This window comes from Rhinopithecus bieti, unplaced genomic scaffold (assembly GCF_001698545.2).
Source record: "Rhinopithecus bieti isolate Rb0 unplaced genomic scaffold, ASM169854v2 scaffold_41082, whole genome shotgun sequence".
NCBI classification, from domain to species: domain Eukaryota; kingdom Metazoa; phylum Chordata; class Mammalia; order Primates; family Cercopithecidae; genus Rhinopithecus; species Rhinopithecus bieti.
The window spans coordinates 1,909,546-1,927,247 of NW_016817890.1; the positions used below are offsets into that span (position 1 = coordinate 1,909,546).

The following is a 17,702-nucleotide window of genomic DNA, read 5'->3' on the forward strand; positions in this document are numbered from 1 at the left end:
GGTGACAGAATGAGACTCCATCTCAAAAAAATAAAATAAAATAAAATAAAATAAAATAAAATAAAATAAAATAAAATAAAATAAAATAAATAAAAGTAAAAATAAAACCTCCTGGCCGGGCACGGTGGCTCATACCTGTAATCCCAGCACATTGGGAGGCCGAGGCAAGTGGATCATGAAGTCAGGAGTTCGAGTCCAGCCTGGCCAATATGGTGAAACTTCATCTCTATTAAAATACAAAAATTAGCCAAGTGCAGTGGCGGGCGCCTGTAATCCCACCTACTCAGGAGGCTGAGGCAGGAGAATTGCTTGAACCCAGAAGGCAGAAGTTGCAGTGCGCCGAGATTGTGCCACTGCACTCCAGCTTGGGTGACAGAGCAAGACTCCATCTCAGAAAAAAATAAAATAAAAAATAAAACCTCCTCATTGGAAAAGGAACTGAGAGGCACTGTGTTGGGGCAGAGGGCAGGTTTTCAACAGACTGGTTTCAACCCTGGTTCTCGCATAGCTCAGGTCAAGACTTTGGATAAGGTGCAAAACTCTCTTAAGCCAATTTCCTCAATGGGGATAGTTAACACCTGTCCTTCTTGTAGAACTGCAAAAATCATGGGAAATAAGGTAGATAGAGCGCTGAGCAAGGAGTGGAGACCGAAGAAATGACAGCTTCCTTCCCTTCCCTAACTCCTCGCCTTTGACATTTCGCTTCTGCTGAAAGTTACTATTATGCCAAAGGAAGACCAGGTGAGTTTTTCTTCTGAAGAGACAGAGCTGCTGAAAAGACAGCGGTTTCCAACACTTACCTTCTCTGCCATCCCCTCTTCTCCTCCAATGAAAAAGTCTGTTTTGCGTCGAAGGAAGCTGAAGAAGGTGTTCACAAGCTGAAAGATGGGGAGAAGATTAAGGGTGTGGAGCTGCCATTTGGGAGCCCTTCAAGTGCACACAATCAACTTCTTTTGTCTAGGAGGCAACTTGGGACTTGACTATTTTTCCTCTGAGCCTCCCAACTGAGGAGACATCTCCCTAGCAGGTCTCTTAGTTACTTCCACCATGAAGCAGATTTCTCATATCCTGTGTGAGTGTGCACGTTTCATTTTCCTTGTGATGCCTGAAGCAGCCTAAGTGTATGGAACACTCCTCTGCATCCAGGGCATGAAAAGCCCAGGCCCAACTTTCCTCTCCAGAAAGTAAAAACCCCATCAAGACACTGGCTCACACCTGTAATCTCAGCACTTCAGGAGGCTCAGGTGGGTGGATCACTTGAGGTCAGGAGTTCAAGACCAGCTTCAACAACAGGGTGAAACCCCGTCTCTACTAAAAACACAAAAATTAGCCGGGTGCGGCTGGGTGCGGTGGCTCAAGCCTGTAATCCCAGCACTTTGGGAGGCCGAGATGGGCGGATCACGAGGTCAGGAGTTCGAGACCATCCTGGCTAACACGGTGAAACCCCGTCTCTACTAAAAAATACAAAAGCTAGCTGGGCGAGGTGGCTGGCGCCTGTAGTCCCAGCTACTCGGGAGGCTGAGGCAGGAGAATGGCGTGAACCTGGGAGGCGGAGCTTGCAGTGAGCTGAGATCCGGCCACTGCACTCCAGCCTGGGCGACAGAGCGAGACTCCGTCTCAAAAAAATAAAATAAAATAAAATAAAATTAGCCGGGTGCAGTGGTGGGCAACTGTAATCCCAGCTACTTGGGAGGCTGAGGCAGGAGAATCGCTTGAACCCGGGAAGCAGAGGTTGCAGTGAGCCAAGATTGTGCCACTGCACTCCAGCCTGGGTGACAGAGTGCGACTGTCAAAAAAAAAAAAACAAAGACACTGGCTAAGTTACTGGGTCAAAGCAAGACGGAGGAGAGCAAATGAAGCACTTCAAAGGAGGATAAGATGGATTAACTCTGGCTGGAGTACAAGTGTAGCCAAGGGTTTGAGTATCTGACGGACATATATTACCTTTTGACTTTGCAGAAGTTTCTTAACTCTGTACAACAGGAATAAGATGCAGTACCCATTTCTAGGGACCTGGTGAGGATCATGAGGTCATGGAGTTGAGGCCTTCAGCCATGTATGGCACAGAGCAAGGGACCCACTGGCAGAGGGTAAACACCTTACAAATAGGAACCATGAACCATGGCTTAGTCTGTCTGCCACCTGCAATGCTGGGCACCAGATATGGCTAAAGGTACATGCTCAGTAAAATTCTTGCTGAATGAAACAGTCTAGCGGTGACCTAAAGTCAGCACACACAAACCCTTTATTTGCCCAAGAGTGGGTCTAAATCTGGTGTAATCTGACGCTAGAACATATCTCAGTGATTTCCATTCTTGCTTCTAGACACTTTTTCAGTTTGTTCAAAAATGAACTCACTCCCAAATCCAGTTTTGTGTTAACAGTTTAGAGGAATGGAGACAGGAAGACTTTTCACACTTCCAAATTAGAAGCACTCTCCCCACCACAAAGGGCTTAGAAGTCCTTGGTCACCAGACACCTAGGTGACATAGGAATAGAAAGTTCAATGGAAACCTACCTCCAGTGAGACGTAATCAGCCATGGACTCTGGGAAGCACACTGGCCTGTCTAGGTGAGGACCACGTTGCATGATCTAGGCAAATCCCTGCCACTTTTCTGGCTCTGAGAATGAGAGTGCTGATCCTGACAGACTTTTCTACCTCTAACTTTGTGTTTGTTCCAAAAAAACCAACTCCAGAATCTGTAACAGTTGGCCCTAATTATTCATACACTATGTGTTACTGTGTCTGTCACTGAGCACTAATTATCCCTTTGAAATGCTCTTTGTAAGCTCTATCAGGGCGAGGACAGGTTTTTGTATCCCCAGTCGCGTTGAGTGTGGGACACACATTAATCACACGACAAATACCTGTTGAATGAAAAAGCCTTATTACTGAGAACTTACGGTACTTCACTACTCTCGGGAAACCGGCATTCGCAGCTGTCTCACAGACAAGGAAACTCAGGCTTGGAGAGATGTAAAGGTTCCAAGTTGGTAGGTGGTGGAAACTAATAGTGAACACAGGCCTCCTCTCCTATTCCCCCATTCAAGGCCTAACAAGACCACGGGTTAACATCACCCCGCGCCCCTACCACACACATTCGACGGCTCGCCCCAAGCCTTGGTGGATCCAAATCACTATATTTGGGACGGTTCTTACTAAGGGATGCTCCTCGGAAGACGCCATCAAAGTGGAAACGGGGTTGGGGGTATATGTGAAACTAAAGGGGGATCCTAAGCTCAGGGACGCGATAATTGCTACTACCGAGGGGCGCCGGGGGCCCGGGACTGATGCGAACCGGGTGAGACCGCCAGCGGGTGGCCAGGCCGGAAGCTGGGCGCGGTGAGAATGTGGGGGCATCCCAGAAGCCCGCGAGCCCCAGGGGTGGGTCTCAGCCCTCGAAGGCAGAGAAGAGCGGAAGGAGCTTGGCCAGGGTCGCCGCATGGGCCGACGCCGCGCGGACCGTTACCTCCTGCACGCCGCCCTCGTGCTGCTGAGCCATGGCCAGCAACATGCCGTCGAACCGCTCATCCTCCTGCTCTCCGCCCATCGCGCCGGCTCCGATCCACGTCCCGAGCTCTGCACTCTAGTCCCGCGCTCTCTGGGATCCTTCGGGTCGCGCCGGGCCCAGCGACTCTAGTCGTCCGCCTTCCGCAGCGGAGCCGGAAACACGCACGCGCGCGGCCCCCGCAGGCCTGCCTCCTCCTCCTTTCTTCCCGCCTTCTTCCCTGTTCGCGGCCATTGACCGTGCGGCAAGCAACCCGCTTCGCCGACCATTGGTCGACATTCTGAGCCAATCAACAAGCGCGTCCACGAGGCTGTGGGCGGAGCCGTGGGCCCGAGAGTTTGGCATGAGTTGCTATGGTCACCCAATGCCGTGGAGACTTCTAGAAAGCCCTGGACTCAAATCTGGCAGAGTTGGAAGTTAAAAAGGGACAAGTTTTGCTCCTCTCCCTTGCTAGTGACCCCCCAGCTTGTAGAACAGTGAATCTGAAAGTAGCCTTACTCATCTCTTCCAATCCTAGACGGAACTTACCGCAGGACAGCCTCCTTCTCCTCGACCTCATTTCATACTTGACCAGGGCCAGCTTCATGGGAGTAGAAATTGCAGTCGCACAGCACCCAGGCTTAGAAAGGCTCCACGCTTGATTTAATGCTTTTCTGTTGTAGTCTTGAAATTCTTAACAATTTTGGAATAAGGAACCCCACAATTTCACTTTGCACAGGGCCCAGGAAATTATGACAGGTGCTGAAATTGACCTTCACTTCTGTTAATGCAGGGACAGGACCCAGCCATCCAAGCTAATACCTCCGCTTTTGCAATGAATCTCATCATCTTAGTCTTTTCAGGAACTCTATCCCTGTTAATTATCCCTTTTTTTAGCTTCTGCATCACAAATACCTTTCTTCTTCCCTTCAATTTACAAACATGCCTTAATGTCTTTTTGTTTGTTTTTAAAGGTACGGGTCTTGCATTGTCACCCAAGCTGGAGTGCAGTGGCGCCATCATGGCTCACGGTAGCCTTGAACTCCTGGACTCAAGCCATCCTCCCCACTTCAGCCTCCAGAGTAGCTGGAACTACAGGCTCACACCACCAAGTCCTGCTTTTTTTTTTTTTTTTTTTTTTTTTGGTAGAGATGAAGTCTGTGTTGCCCAGGCTAAGTCTCAAACTCCTGGTCTCAAGCACTCCTCCTGCCTCAGCCTCTCAAAGTGCTGGGATTACAGGTTTGAGTCACCATGCCCAGCCCTGTTTTTATATTATTATTCCATGACCCCACTTTCTTCTGCTGCTACCTCCCCAATTTTCAGCTCTCATTTGCAGCAAGCTTATTTGCTTGTTTCTCTACTCCCTCACCTTCCATCTCTCTACAGTTTATTCTAGTCTATCCATTATTGTTATTATTATTTTAGACGAAGTCTAGCTCTGTCGCCCAGGCTGGAGTGCGATGACACGATCTCAGCTCACTGCAACTTCTGCCTCCCAGGTTCAAGTGATTTTCAGCCTCCCAAGTAGCTAGGCTTACAGGCACCACCACGCCCAACTAATTTTTTTTTTTTTTTTTTCTGTATTTTTAGTAGAGGGGCTTTCACCATGTTGGCCAGGCTGGTTTCAAACTCCTGACCTCAAGTCATCCACCTGCCTTGGCCTCGCAACGCACTAGGATTACAGGCATGAGCCACTGTGCCCGGCATATTCTAGTCTATTCTTTAAAGGCTCTGATATGGTTACAGTGCTACATATTGCCAAAGCCAATGAGTCACTATTATCTTACTCAACTTCTCAGGTGCATTTGACACAGTTGATGCCTTCTTCTTTCCTTTTTTCCTTTAGGTTTCTCTTGTGGTTGGAATTGTGTGTTCCCCACTTTAGACTAGAGACTTCGCCCTTTAGATTAGAGACTCCTGTCTTCTCCCTCAGACTGAGGGCTCTTGGGCAGGCTGTGTCTCCCCCTTCAGACTGAGGGCAGGGCCTGGGCCAAGGGCAGCTGATGGACCGTCTCCCTCACCGAGACTTTCCACCTCTCTGATCAAATGGTCCCAGTCAGGCTCTGGGCTGTAGACAGCCCAGACAAGGACTTTCCTCAACCTGCAGGGACTCCAGGACTGACACCCTGGCCTTCAGGCCACACACAGGGCTCAGAAACCACAGTTCCCCACGGCGCAAAAAACTCGAGACTTAAAACCCAGGGACCTGACACTGATTTATTGGGATAGGAAAACAAAAAGAACCCAGGGACCTAGCTTCCAGCCCAGCAGAAGGGTCTCCTCTCTTCTCTGGGTCTCTTCTTCCTCAGCTTCCTCTTCCAGAAAATGATGATGATAGCAACAGCAATGGAAATGACAAGTGCCATCCCATATGGAGCACTTGCTGTGTGCCAGGCATTTTGTGTCCTCATACAGACATTATTTGAACCTCACAAACACCACCTAGGAAGGGCACTAGCAGAGGCAGATTTTCTGTGAAGCTAAGGAAGGGCCTTGAACTTGCATGGGCCCATCCTAGGCACTGGGAGCAACCCCAGCAATGTCTTCATAGCATCAAATACATACATTTTTTTTTCTTTTAACTTGCAAAAGCAAAATTCTAAAACTGCAATTGGTTAAGACTCCCATTTCTTCCCACTCTATCCCACTTTCCCTTGAATCAGGTGATATCCGAGATACCATGAGGATTTGGTGATCCAGCTAAGGGAAAGTTGAGTTGGAGATACATTTAGTCTGGATTGATTTGATGGGATATAGTTGGGTGGCTGGCAGTCACTTTTGTGTATAGTTAAGTCACTGTGAGCTGTCCTGGTGTGGAAAGGGTTTCCAGGAATATTCCTACCATTTGCTGTACCTCATGAGCCTTGCTGCACAGGATCAGAAGTCTTATCCCAATATAAATGATTCCCAAGACACCTGGAAGTATGTGAGCAGTGAAAGAGAAACAAGTTTATGTGCGGAACAAGAAGGAAATCTGGGCCGGCTGCAGTGGCTCATGCCTGTAATCCCAACACTTAGCAAAACATAGCAACATAGCAAAACCCTGCCTCTACAAAACAATTTAAAAATTAGCGGGGCGTGGCAGTGGGAGCCTATAATCCCAGCTACTCAGGAGGCTGAGGTGGGAGAATCACTTGAGCCTGGGAGGTCAAGGCTGCAGTGAGCTGTGATCACGCCACTGCACTCCAGCCTGGGTGACAAAGCCAGACCCTGTCTCAAAAAAAAAAAAAAAAAAAAGGTAGCTGGACGTGGTGTTTCGTGCCTGTAATCCCAGCACTTTAGGAGGCTGAGGCAAGTGGATCACTTGAGGCCCAGAGTTCAAGAGCAGCCTGGCCAACATGGTGAAACCCCGTCTCTACTAAAAACACAAAGATTAGTTGAGCATGGTGGTGTGCACCTGTCATCCCAGCTACACAGGAGGCTGAGGCAGAAGAGTCACTTAGGCCGGGTGCAGTGGCTCATGCCTGTAATCTTATCACTTTGGGAGGCTGAGGCAGGTGGATCACCTGAGGTCAGGAGTTCGAGACCAGCCTGCCTAACATGGTGAAACCCCATCTCTACTAAAAATACAAAAACTTAGCTAGGCATGGTGGCGGGCACCTGTAATCCCAGCTACTGGGAGGCTGAAGCAGAAGAATCTCTTGAATTGGGGAGGTGGAGGTTGTAGTGAGCTGAGATCGTGCCATTGCACACCAGCCCCGGCAAGAAGAGCAAAACTCCATCTCAAGAAAAAAAAAAAAAGCTGGGTGCAGTGGCTCATGCCTGTAATCTCAGCACTTTCAGAGGCTGAGGCAGGCAGATCAGGAGGTCAGGAGTTCAAGACCAGCCTGACCAAAATGGTGAAACTCCGTCTCTACTAAAAAATACAAAAAATCAACTGGGTGTGGTGGCAGGCGCCTGTAGTCCCAGCTACTCAGGAGGCTGAGGCAGGAGAATTGCTTGAACCTGGGAGGCGGAGGTTGCAGTGAGCCGAGATTGGGCCTCTGGACTCCAGCCTGGGTGACGGTGAGACTCCGTCTCAAAAAGAAAAAAAAAAGAGAGAATCACTTGAACCCTGAGGCAGAGGTTGCAGTGAGTCAAGATCACTCCACTGCACTCCATCCTGGGGGACAGAGCATGACCCTGTCTCAAAAAATAAATAAAGAAAGAATAATGGACACCAGATTGCTCAGTGTGAAAGACGGGAGGTATAAATGCACAAGGGGCAAAAACTAGAATGAACCCTGTGATATGAGCTTGGAATTGGAGATGATAGTCTGAATTCATGTTTAGTATGTGTAATTATAGAAATAAATATAATTGTAAATGTGTGTGTGTGTGTGTACACATTCGTTAGCTCTAGGAGGGACTGGGAGTAGTGACCCTCATAACAATGAACGATTCTGGTTTCTTCTTTTTTTTTTTTTTGAGACGGAGTCTCACTCTTGTCACCTAGGCTGGAGTGCAGTGGTGGGATCTTGGCTCACTGCAACTTCCGCCTCCCGGGTTCAAGCGATTCTCCTGACAGCCTCTCGAGTAGCTGGGATTACAGGTATGCACCACTATGCCTGGCTAATTTTTGTATTTTTAGTAGAGACGGTTTTGCCATGTTGGCCAGGCTGGTCTCAAATTCCTGGCCTCAAGTGATCTGGCCGCCTCAGCTTCCCAAAGTACTGGGATTACAGGCTTGAGCCACCATGCCCAGACGGTTTATTTTATTTATTTTTATTTATGATTAGTATTTTTAGACAGAATCTCACTGTGTCTCACCCAGGCTAGACTGCAGTGGCACAATCTCGGCTCACTGAAACCTCTGCCTCATGGGTTCAAGGGATTCTCCTGCCTCAGCCTCCTGAAAATCTGGGACTACAGGCATGCACCACCATGCCCGGCTGATTTTTGTATTTTTAGTACAGATGGAGTTTTGCCATGTTGGCCAGGCTGGTATCGAACTCCTGACCTCAGGGGATCCATCCGCCTTGGACTCCCAAAGTTCTGGGATTACAGGTATGAGCCCCCACATCCAGCCCTTTATTATTATTACTATTATTATTATTTTGAGACAGGATCTCATTCTGTTGCCCAGTCTGGAGTGCAGTGGCACGATCTCGGCTCACTGCAACCTCTGCCTCCCGGGTTCAAGCTATCCTCCCGCTTCAGCCTCTCTAGTAGCTGGGACTACCGTTGCGTGCCACCACGCCTGACTAATTGTTCTATTTTTAGAAGAGGCAGGATTTCACCATGTTGGCCTGGCTGGTCTCGAACTCCTGACCTCAGGTGATCTGCCTGCCTTGATCTCCCAACGTGCTGGGGATTACAGGCATGAGCCACCATGCCTGGCCTGATTTTTATTTATTTATCTATTTTTAGTCAGGGTCTCACTCTGTTGCCCAGGCTAGAGTGCAGTGGCATGATCACAGCTCACTGCAGCCTTGCCCTCCTGGATTCAAGTGATCCTCCCACTTTAGCCTCTCGAGTAGCCGGAATTATAGGTGTGCACTACCTGCCTGGCTAATTTTTGTATTTTTTACAGAGATAGGGCTTCACCATGTTTCCCAAGCTGGTCTTGAACTCCTGGGTTCAAGCAGTTGACCCACTACAGCCCCCAAAGTGTTCGGATTACAGGTGTGAGCCACCGCGCCCGACCAGTTCTTGGTTTTTTAGTATGATTCTAGTGCCTACTTCATGCTTTCTAAATATTATTTTCCACTAAAAGATTGAATCAGAGCTCTTTGGAGTACTGGTTGATTCCAGCGGCTGGAAAAGTTGATATCTTGTTATACCAGAAAGCAAATGGTCCAGGAATTATGGAAGCAGGCCAAAATGACATGGACCCCAGCTTGAAAGGGTTCCCATTGACCAAATAAATATAAATATTCAGGTTTTGGGGGGAGGTTTTGTGTGTGTGTGTGTGGGCGGGGTTGTTTTGTTTTGGTTTTTGTTTTTTAGACAGAGTCTTGCTCTGTCTAGAGCAAGGCGGGAGGGCAGTAACACAGTCATAACTCACTGTAGCCTTGAAGTCCTGGGCTCAAACCATCCTCTTGCCTCAGCCTCTCAAGTAGTTAGGGCTACAGATATGCCCCACCACACTGGCTAATTTTTTTTTGGTAGAGATGAGGTCTCACTGTGTTGACCAGGCTGATCTTGAACTCCTGAAGCCGCAAGCGATCCTCCCACCTCAACTTCCCAAAGTCCTGGGATTACAAGCGTGAGCCACCGTACCGGGGTGTGTATTCTTTTCTTTTCTTTTTTTTTTTTTTTTTTTTTTTTGAGACGGAGTCTCGCTCTGTTGCCCAGACTGGAGTTTAGTGGCCAGATCTCAGCTCACTGCAAGCTCCGCCTCCCGGGTTTACGCCATTCTCCTGCCTCAGCCTCCCAAGTAGCTGGGACTACAGGCGCCCGCCACATCGCCTGGCTAGTTTTTTTTGTATTTTTTTTAGTAGAGACGGGGTTTCACCGTGTTAGCCAGGATGGTCTCGATCTCCTGACCTCGTGATCCGTCCGTCTCGGCCTCCCAAAGTGCTGGGATTACAGGCGTGAGCCACCGCGCCCGGCCGTGTATTCTTTTCTTAAAGAGGATCCTCCAAATCGTAACCGTCAGGCCCCATAAAACCAATATCCACCTCTAGACATTCTTGTCATCATTTTAAAAATGAGGAAACTGAGGCACAGAAAGAGAAAGTGATTTGCCCAAGGTCACTCAGCTAAGTGAAGAAGCAGTATTTGGACCCAGCCAGTCTGACTCGAGTCTGCTTCAAGGGAACACTGTGAAGATTCAGTGAGATTTAAAGACATGAAAGGAACTTTATAAATTTAAGGATTAAGACTAATAATCAAATGAAAGAGATGTGTCTGTTTGTCCACTGGTGCTGAGCTCCATAGAGGAAAGGGGCAGAAAAATCCTCCTACCATATGCCAGAAACTACTTGGAATTTAACAACCAGGACCTCATTTTGTCCCCATGGCAGCCCTAGAGGCAGGCATTATTGTCCCAGTGAGGCTTCTGAGGCTCATCAAGCTTCAAGGATCAACCCAAGTCACACAACTGAAAAGTGATGGATTCTGGAGCAGATGCCAGGGCTGGTGATGCCAGAGCCTCTCTCTCCCTATCCAGGGCACCAGGCTGCCCAACAGCATGCAGCAGAAGGCTTGCCACGCTGGACTGGCCAAGGTCCAGGAACATGACACAACCAAGGGCCTCTCCACCTTCTCTCATCCCCTGTACTCCACCATCTGAGAAAGATGCCCAGGACAGAGGAGCCACATGGCAGCAGAGCAACATTTCTGCCCAGATCACAAGTAGGCAACGTCTGCAAAGCAGGCAGCGGCAAGGTGGAGGCAGCTAGCCACAAGCTCTGAGAATCTCAGGCTCTGGCTGTGCAATTGGGCCAGTGGGTCCAGGGGAACAAACAAGGACTTTGGAGTCAGGCAAGATCTGGGCTTGGTCTTCCTGGTGGGATGACCTTGGGCAAGTCACTTTAACTTTTTTAGTCTCACAAAGTAAGAATCTAGCCTTAGAAGGAGGCTGCCAATATTAGAGTGGGAAGTGCCTGACACATAACAGGTGCTCAGAGAATGGCAACCATACACACACACACACACACACACACATATATATATACACACATATATATACACACACACATATATATACACACACATTATATATACAGACACACACACACACACACACACACACATATATATTTTTTTTTTGAGACAGGGTCTTGCTCTGTTGCCCAGGCTGGAGTGCAGCAGCATGATCTCAGCTCACTGCAACCTCTGCCTCCCAGTTTCGAGTGATTCTTTTGCTTCAGCCTCTAGAGTAGCTGGGACTACAGGCAGATGCCACCATGCTTGGCTAATTTTTATATTTTTAGTAGAGACAGGATTTTGCCACGTTGGCCAGGCTGGTCTTGAACTCCTGACCTCAAATGATCCCCCTTCCTTGGTCTCCCAAAGTGCTGGGATTACAGGCATGAGCCACCATGCCCGGCTAGTAACCATCTTTTATTATAATTCTGTGAGTTCTTCTCAGCAGAACTAGACTTTCAGGAGTGGTAGGAATCAGGCAGGGGATAGGGATTCTGAAGGACCTTATTCCTGCAGGGGGCCCAGAACTGAAATCAGTGGAAGGGGGCCTCCGAGACTGGACAGCGGGCAAAGTCCTCCCAGCCCCCCCAGGGTCCTGGCTCCCTTCCCTGTAGCCTGCTCCTGGCCGACAACAGAAGCAGGGCCCCAAGGTTAGGCAAACAAGCTAGTGATAAGGCACTTCCAGGTCGGGCCTTGCATTCAAGGCCCACCCAGCTCTGGGGCTGACTTCCTGGCTTAGCGAAAGCGCTAGTCTTTTGTGCACACAAGAGCAGGCACCAATGGGGACACCTGCTGATTGTGCACCTGGGGCCTTGGTGCCCTGGTACAGCCTGGGTTAATGACCTTGTTTATCCACTTGAGTCATCCGATAAGGGGCAGCTGAGTGAGCGGCAGGTGGCCCTGTGCCCTGCACCAGCCACTTCATTGACTGAAGTGATATCAGTGCCACGTGGGGTTCCCAATGCCCCCTCCCCCACCATTCCTGCCAGGGGCAGTGTCTGTGTGTTTTTTTCAATGAACATGACTTCTGGAGTCAAGGTTGTCGGGCCATTCCCCCCCTTCCACTCACTGGGAATATAAATAGCACCCACAGCGCAGAACAGAGGGCCAGAGAGCTGGAAGTAAGGGCAGATCCCCAACCATGAGCACCAGCCAACCAGGGGCCTGCCCATGCCAGGGAGCAGCAAGCCGCCCAGCCATTCTCTACGCACTTCTGAGCTCCAGCCTCAGGGCTGTCCCCGGACCCCGTAGCCGCTGCCTATGTAGGCAGCACCGGCCCGTCCAGCTATGTGCACCTCATCGCACCTGCCGGGAGGCCTTCGATGTTCTGGCCAAGACAGTGGCCTTCCTCAGGAACCTGCCATCCTTCTGGCAGCTGCCTCCCCAGGACCAGCGGCGGCTGCTGCAGGGTTGCTGGGGCCCCCTCTTCCTGCTTGGGTTGGCCCAAGATGCTGTGACCTTTGAAGTGGCTGAGGCCCCGGTGCCCAGCATACTCAAGAAGATTCTGCTGGAGGAGCCCAGCAGCAGTGGAGGCAGTGGCCAGCCACTGGACAGACCCCAGCCCTCCCTGGCTGCGGTGCAGTGGCTTCAATGCTGTCTGGAGTCCTTCTGGGGCCTGGAGCTGAGCCCCAAGGAATATGCCTGCCTGAAAGGGACCATCCTCTTCAACCCTGGTGAGCTCCCAGACACTCCTGGGTGGGGGGCAAGGCTGACGCAGGGGCCAGCCAGGGAAGGTAACTTCTAAGGGTTTGATATCTGTTATCTCATTGGGTCCGCATTTTCTTTTTTTTTTTTCTGAGATAGAGTCTCACTCTGTCACCTAATCTGGAGCGCAGTGGCGCGATCTTGGCTTGCTGCAACCTCTGCCTCCTGGGTTCAAGCAATTTTCCCTGCCTCAGCCTCCCGAGAAGCTGGGATTACAGGTGCCACCAACACTCCCGGCTAATTTTTGTATTTTTTAGTAGAGACGGGGTTTCACCATGTTGGTCAAGCTGGTCTTGAACTCCTGACCCCTCAGGTGATCCACCCGCCTTGGCCTCCCAAAGTGCTGGATTACAGGAGTGAGCCACTGTGCTTGGCCGGTTCCTCATTTTCATCAAATAGCCATCTCACAGAAGAGGTACAGATAAGCTAAGTGACTAGCTAAAGGTAACACAGCCAGGTAGGGACAGACCAGGATGGCAGCTCAGGTCTATTCACTCCAGAGACTGGCCCTTGCCACTCTGCCTGAGAAATTTGCTCTGACCTTTAGAGAAGGCTGGGGGGGAGGTGGGGTGGGCAGACACAGCTGTGTCTCAGTCACATCTTCAAAGGAAGGCTGCATGGTGAAGCTCTAGAGCTAAAACTCCTCTGTGGGTTCAGAAAGATCACATAGAAGAGAGAACTGAAAGAGGTGTAGGGAGGACAGGAAGGGAGTCTTTATGGAATTCGGCCAGGAGAGTGGCAGATGGAGACAGTGCTCTTTGTAATCTGGAGAGCATCTGAGATGAGCGTTCCCCAGGAGTCCCTTGTGGCACGCATAAATCATAGTAATTAATTGTAATAATAGTAGCAAATACTCATCACACTTACCATATGGTAGGCCCTATTCTAAGGGTTTTACATATACTAGTTCATTTAAATCTCATAAAAGCCTAGGAGATAGGTCCTATTAATATTATTATCCCCCTTTTACAGATAAAGAAACTGAAGCCCAGAGATTAAGTTACTTGCCCAAGGTCACCCAGCTAAGTGACAGTACTGGGATTCATACCCAGGAAACCTGATTCTTAATCATTACTCCACACTGCCTCTTCATAAATGGATGGATGACTACAATGGAAATTGATAAATAAATTACCTCCTCCAAAGGAGGAGGTAGTAGTGGGACCTCAAAGGCCAAGCAAAGGAGGCAGAGGGGTGTCTCTGATGGCCCAGATCTTGGGCCAGTCTCTTCCTTTGGTGGCTGGGAGTAGGGTGCTCACCAACCCTCTTCTCCCTCTCTGCCCACAGATGTGCCAGGCCTCCAAGCCGCCTCCCACATTGGGCACCTGCAGCAGGAAGCTCACTGGGCGCTGTGTGAAGTCCTGGAGCCCTGGTGCCCAGCAGCCCAAGGCCGCCTGGCCCGTGTCCTCCTCACAGCCTCCACCCTCAAGTCCATTCCGACCAGCCTGCTTGGGGACCTCTTCTTTCGCCCTATCATTGGAGATGTTGACATCGCTGGCCTTCTTGGGGACATGCTCTTGCTGAGGTGACCGGCTGCAGCCCAGGCAGAGATCAGGTGGGCAGAGGCTGGCAGTGCTGATTCAGCCTGGCCATCCCCAGAGGTGACCCAATGCTCCTGGAGGGGGCAAGGCTGTATAGACAGCACTTGGCTCTTTAGGAACAGCCCTTCACTCAGCCACACCCCACATTGGACTTCCTTGGTTTGGACACAGTGCTCCAGCTGCCTGGAAGGCTCTTGGTGGTCTCCCCACAGCCTCTGGGCCAAGACTCCTGTCCCTTCTTGGGATGGGAATGAAAGCTTAGGCTGCTCATTGGACCAGAAGTCCTACTGACTTTATACAGAACTGAATTAAGTTATTGATTTTTGTAATAAAAGGTATGAAACACTTGGAGGCTGATACTGTCGTTTGTGCATATAGAAGGGACTGTCTCACCTCCAGGGCCCATCCTGCTCCTATCAGAGGTAGCCCAAGGGAAAAAATCCACAGGGTTGCTGGAACTAATTTTCCAGGGAACAGTATCAGTTCACAATCCCATCACCTCATTGCCTTTATCCTCAGGGGAAGGAGGTTGCTCTCCTGTTCCCAAACCCTTCACCAACCACTCTCCTGGCTCCTACCCACTTCATGCGCCCTCTCACCACAGTTAAAGCCCAATCACAGCCAACCAGGAAGCAGTCCATTCCCGAATGGAAACAGACAAGGTCACTGCCATTTCTGCAGTTTAAGATCATTCACTTCCCCCATTCCTGCAGATGACAAAAGATGGTGGTCCATTATTTTCCCAAAGGGAAGGGACAAGGGCACCCAGGGCTGGCCTGGCAACTATTTGAAGGCCGAAGCAGACCAAGGTCTAGCTGGACCACCAGGATGTGACTACATCAGTTGTTTAAGTCTGAAACCTTCCATGACACTTGGATCATAGCCACCGCCCTGAGGCCTCCCAACTTTCCTTCCCTGCCCCTCTGCCCTAGCCCCTCTCCTGGGATTCTTCTCCCAGACATTCCCACTGTCTAACAACTAAAGAGGCAACTCTTGGCATAGCCATGACCTCCCTGACTGCTCCATTCAGAATATGACTTGTGTCTATTCTGATTGGTCAATGTCTGTGCCTCCCTGTTTGTTAAATATTTTGACCCAATCGCCATGGGTCAGGGTGAGTGACCTAAAGGGTGGGCAGGAAGGAGTGATAACAACACACATGCCTATAGGATTTTCTGGCCTCCCCCTTTCGCCGGCGGTAAGTCCTGCCCTGACCAGTCCCCACCCCCTTCACCATAACAGTTTGGATTCTTCTCACAGGTGCCAAGTTAATGATTGCTCAATAAGAGGCCATTCACTTGGGGATAAGAGTCTAGGCGTCATCATTCAGGCCTTTCTCTAAGCCCCCCAGGTTAGGACTACAGCTGATTGGCCTCGTACCCATTATGGTGACCCAGTGCCAGCAGCAAGGGGAACCCTGTCCCTTGCCCAGCCTCTCACTCACAAGTCAGACACCAGATAGAGACAAAAACACAGCTGAGATCTCACACAAATACAAACAACACAACTTGGACCCCCCCCAACACACACACATACTAAGATGTCCAACTCAGGCACGCCTACACGGACCCAGAAAACAGACTCTCCAACCACCCACTTACAGCCCAGAAAAGCACTGCCCGGATACAGTCCCTCAGCAACGTACTGCAGACCCCGACACAGTCACACAGCACAAGTACGCACCCTTGCACCTGAGGGTGGGGCACACAGTGTGGAGACACCCCCATACCAGAGTGTGTTCATCTTCCCCGTGTCACAGGAAAGGGAAAAGTGGCCCCCTAAGTAGGCAGACCTGTGTCTGCACATCTTCAGGGTCCTCTCAGAGCCTGTGAGCCCAGGCCAACTGCTCTGCCTGCCATTTGGGACCCCAACTAACCATTCATCCTCTTTCCCCGTGGTGACTTCAATGTCCATCCTCCTCTCAGCTCAACAACTGTCCCCAGCTGGGATCTAATCAAATCCCCAATAAAGGCATTCTTCAGGGCCCAGAACAAGTCCTGCATCCCCCCACCTCCCACCAGATGCCCCAAACTCAGACCTCAGGCCCCCGGGCCTCTCTCTGACCTGCCCTCCCCATCCCTCTGGCACACATCACCCTGTGTAACCTTGTAGACGCATGAAACCACTCTTTCAAGAGCAGAAGCCCTGTTTCCCACATAGGACCCAAATCCAGAAGATTCAGGGATTTAGGGTCATTCTACGTCTTTTATGCCCTACCAGTTTCTGCCTCTATTAATTAACTGCCACACCTCTCTGAATCCTCCCACCTCTGAAAAAAGCTGGATCTTCCCACCTCTTACCCTTCCCCTTCTCTAGCCCTGAACAACCATTAGGAAGCATTCCCCACTATGCCCAACCCTAGGCTTTTTTCCTCAACTTATTTAATTTTTTCCATCATCCAGATAGCTTCCCTTATTAACTCTACCTTGCCAGGCACTACTGGTGGCTCATGCCTGTAATCCCAGCACTTTGGGAGGCTGAGGTGATAGGATCGCTTGAGCCCAGGAGTTCAAGATCAGCCTGGGCAATGTAGTGAGATTCCTGTCTCTACAAAAAATTATAAAATTAGCTAGGGGCCAGGCGCAGTGGCTCACACCTATAATCCCAGCACTTTTGGAGGCCAAGACAGGCGGATCACCTGAGGTTAGGAGTTCAAGACCAGCCTGGCCAACAACGGTGAAACCCTGTCTCTACTACAAATACAAAAATTAGCCAGGCATGGCAATACTCACCTGTAATTCCAGCTACTTGGGAGGCTGAGACAGGAGAATCGGTTGAACCTGGGAGGCGGAGGTTGCAGTGAGCCGAGATCGCACCACTGCACTCCAGCCTGGGCGACAGAGTGAGACTCTATCTCAAAAAAATTAAAAAATAAGGCCGAGGGGATCACCAGGTCAGGCGTTCAAGACCAGACTGGCCAAGATGGTGAAACCCCGTCACTACTAAAACTACAAAAATTAGCCAGGTGTGGTGGCAGATATCTGTAATCCCAGCTACTCTGGAGGCTGTGGCAGGAAAATCGCTTGAACTGGGGCGGCAGAGGTTGCAGTGAGTCGAGATTGCACCACTGCACTCCAGGCTGGGCGACAGAGTGAGACTCCGTCTCAAAAAAATAAATAAAATAAAATAAGCTAGTTATGGTGGCTCATGCCTGTAGTCCCAGCCACTCGAGAGGCTGAAGTGGGAAGATTACTTGAGGTGGGAGTTGGAGGCTGCAGTGAGCATGGTAGCATCACTGCACTCCAACCTGGGCAACAGAGCAAGACCCTGTCTCAAAACGAATAAAAAAAACAACAAGTGGCCGGGCGCGGTGGCTCAAGCCTGTAATCCCAGCACTTTGGGAGGCCGAGACGGGCGGATCACGAGGTCAGGAGATCAAGACCATCCTGGCTAACA

At 50.1% G+C, this 17,702-nt stretch overlaps 2 protein-coding genes across 5 annotated transcripts in view; one reads left to right on the forward strand and one right to left on the reverse strand.

Moving 5' to 3' along the window:
* The window catches only part of NUDC (nuclear distribution C, dynein complex regulator), a 24,268-nt gene extending 20,568 nt beyond the window's left edge, over window positions 1-3,700 (reverse strand). For 2 of the 4 annotated variants that reach the window (XM_017856349.1, XM_017856348.1), the window contains exons 1-2: window positions 3,472-3,700; window positions 801-878 (exon numbers count right to left, since the gene is read on the reverse strand). In XM_017856349.1, the coding sequence (XP_017711838.1) occupies window positions 801-878; window positions 3,472-3,552 (159 nt within the window). In that variant the 5' untranslated portion in view covers window positions 3,553-3,700. The other 2 variants (XM_017856347.1, XM_017856346.1) reach the window with 1 other exon arrangement.
* Window positions 3,701-12,071: 8,371 nt separating this feature from the next.
* NR0B2 (nuclear receptor subfamily 0 group B member 2) lies at window positions 12,072-14,654 on the forward strand. Its single transcript, XM_017856350.1, has 2 exons — window positions 12,072-12,734; window positions 14,053-14,654. The coding sequence occupies exons 1-2, from the start codon at window positions 12,203-12,205 to the stop codon at window positions 14,292-14,294; spliced, it is 774 nt and encodes a 257-aa protein (XP_017711839.1). The 5' UTR covers window positions 12,072-12,202; the 3' UTR covers window positions 14,295-14,654.
* Window positions 14,655-17,702: the final 3,048 nt, after the last annotated feature.

Coding starts and splice junctions, on each gene's coding strand:
- NR0B2 (XM_017856350.1), top strand. CDS start 12,203: ATGAGCACCAGCCAACCAGGGGCCTGCCCATGCCAGGGAGCAGCAAGC. Junction 12,735..14,052: donor GACCATCCTCTTCAACCCTG/GTGAGCTCCCAG, acceptor CTCTGCCCACAG/ATGTGCCAGGCCTCCAAGCC.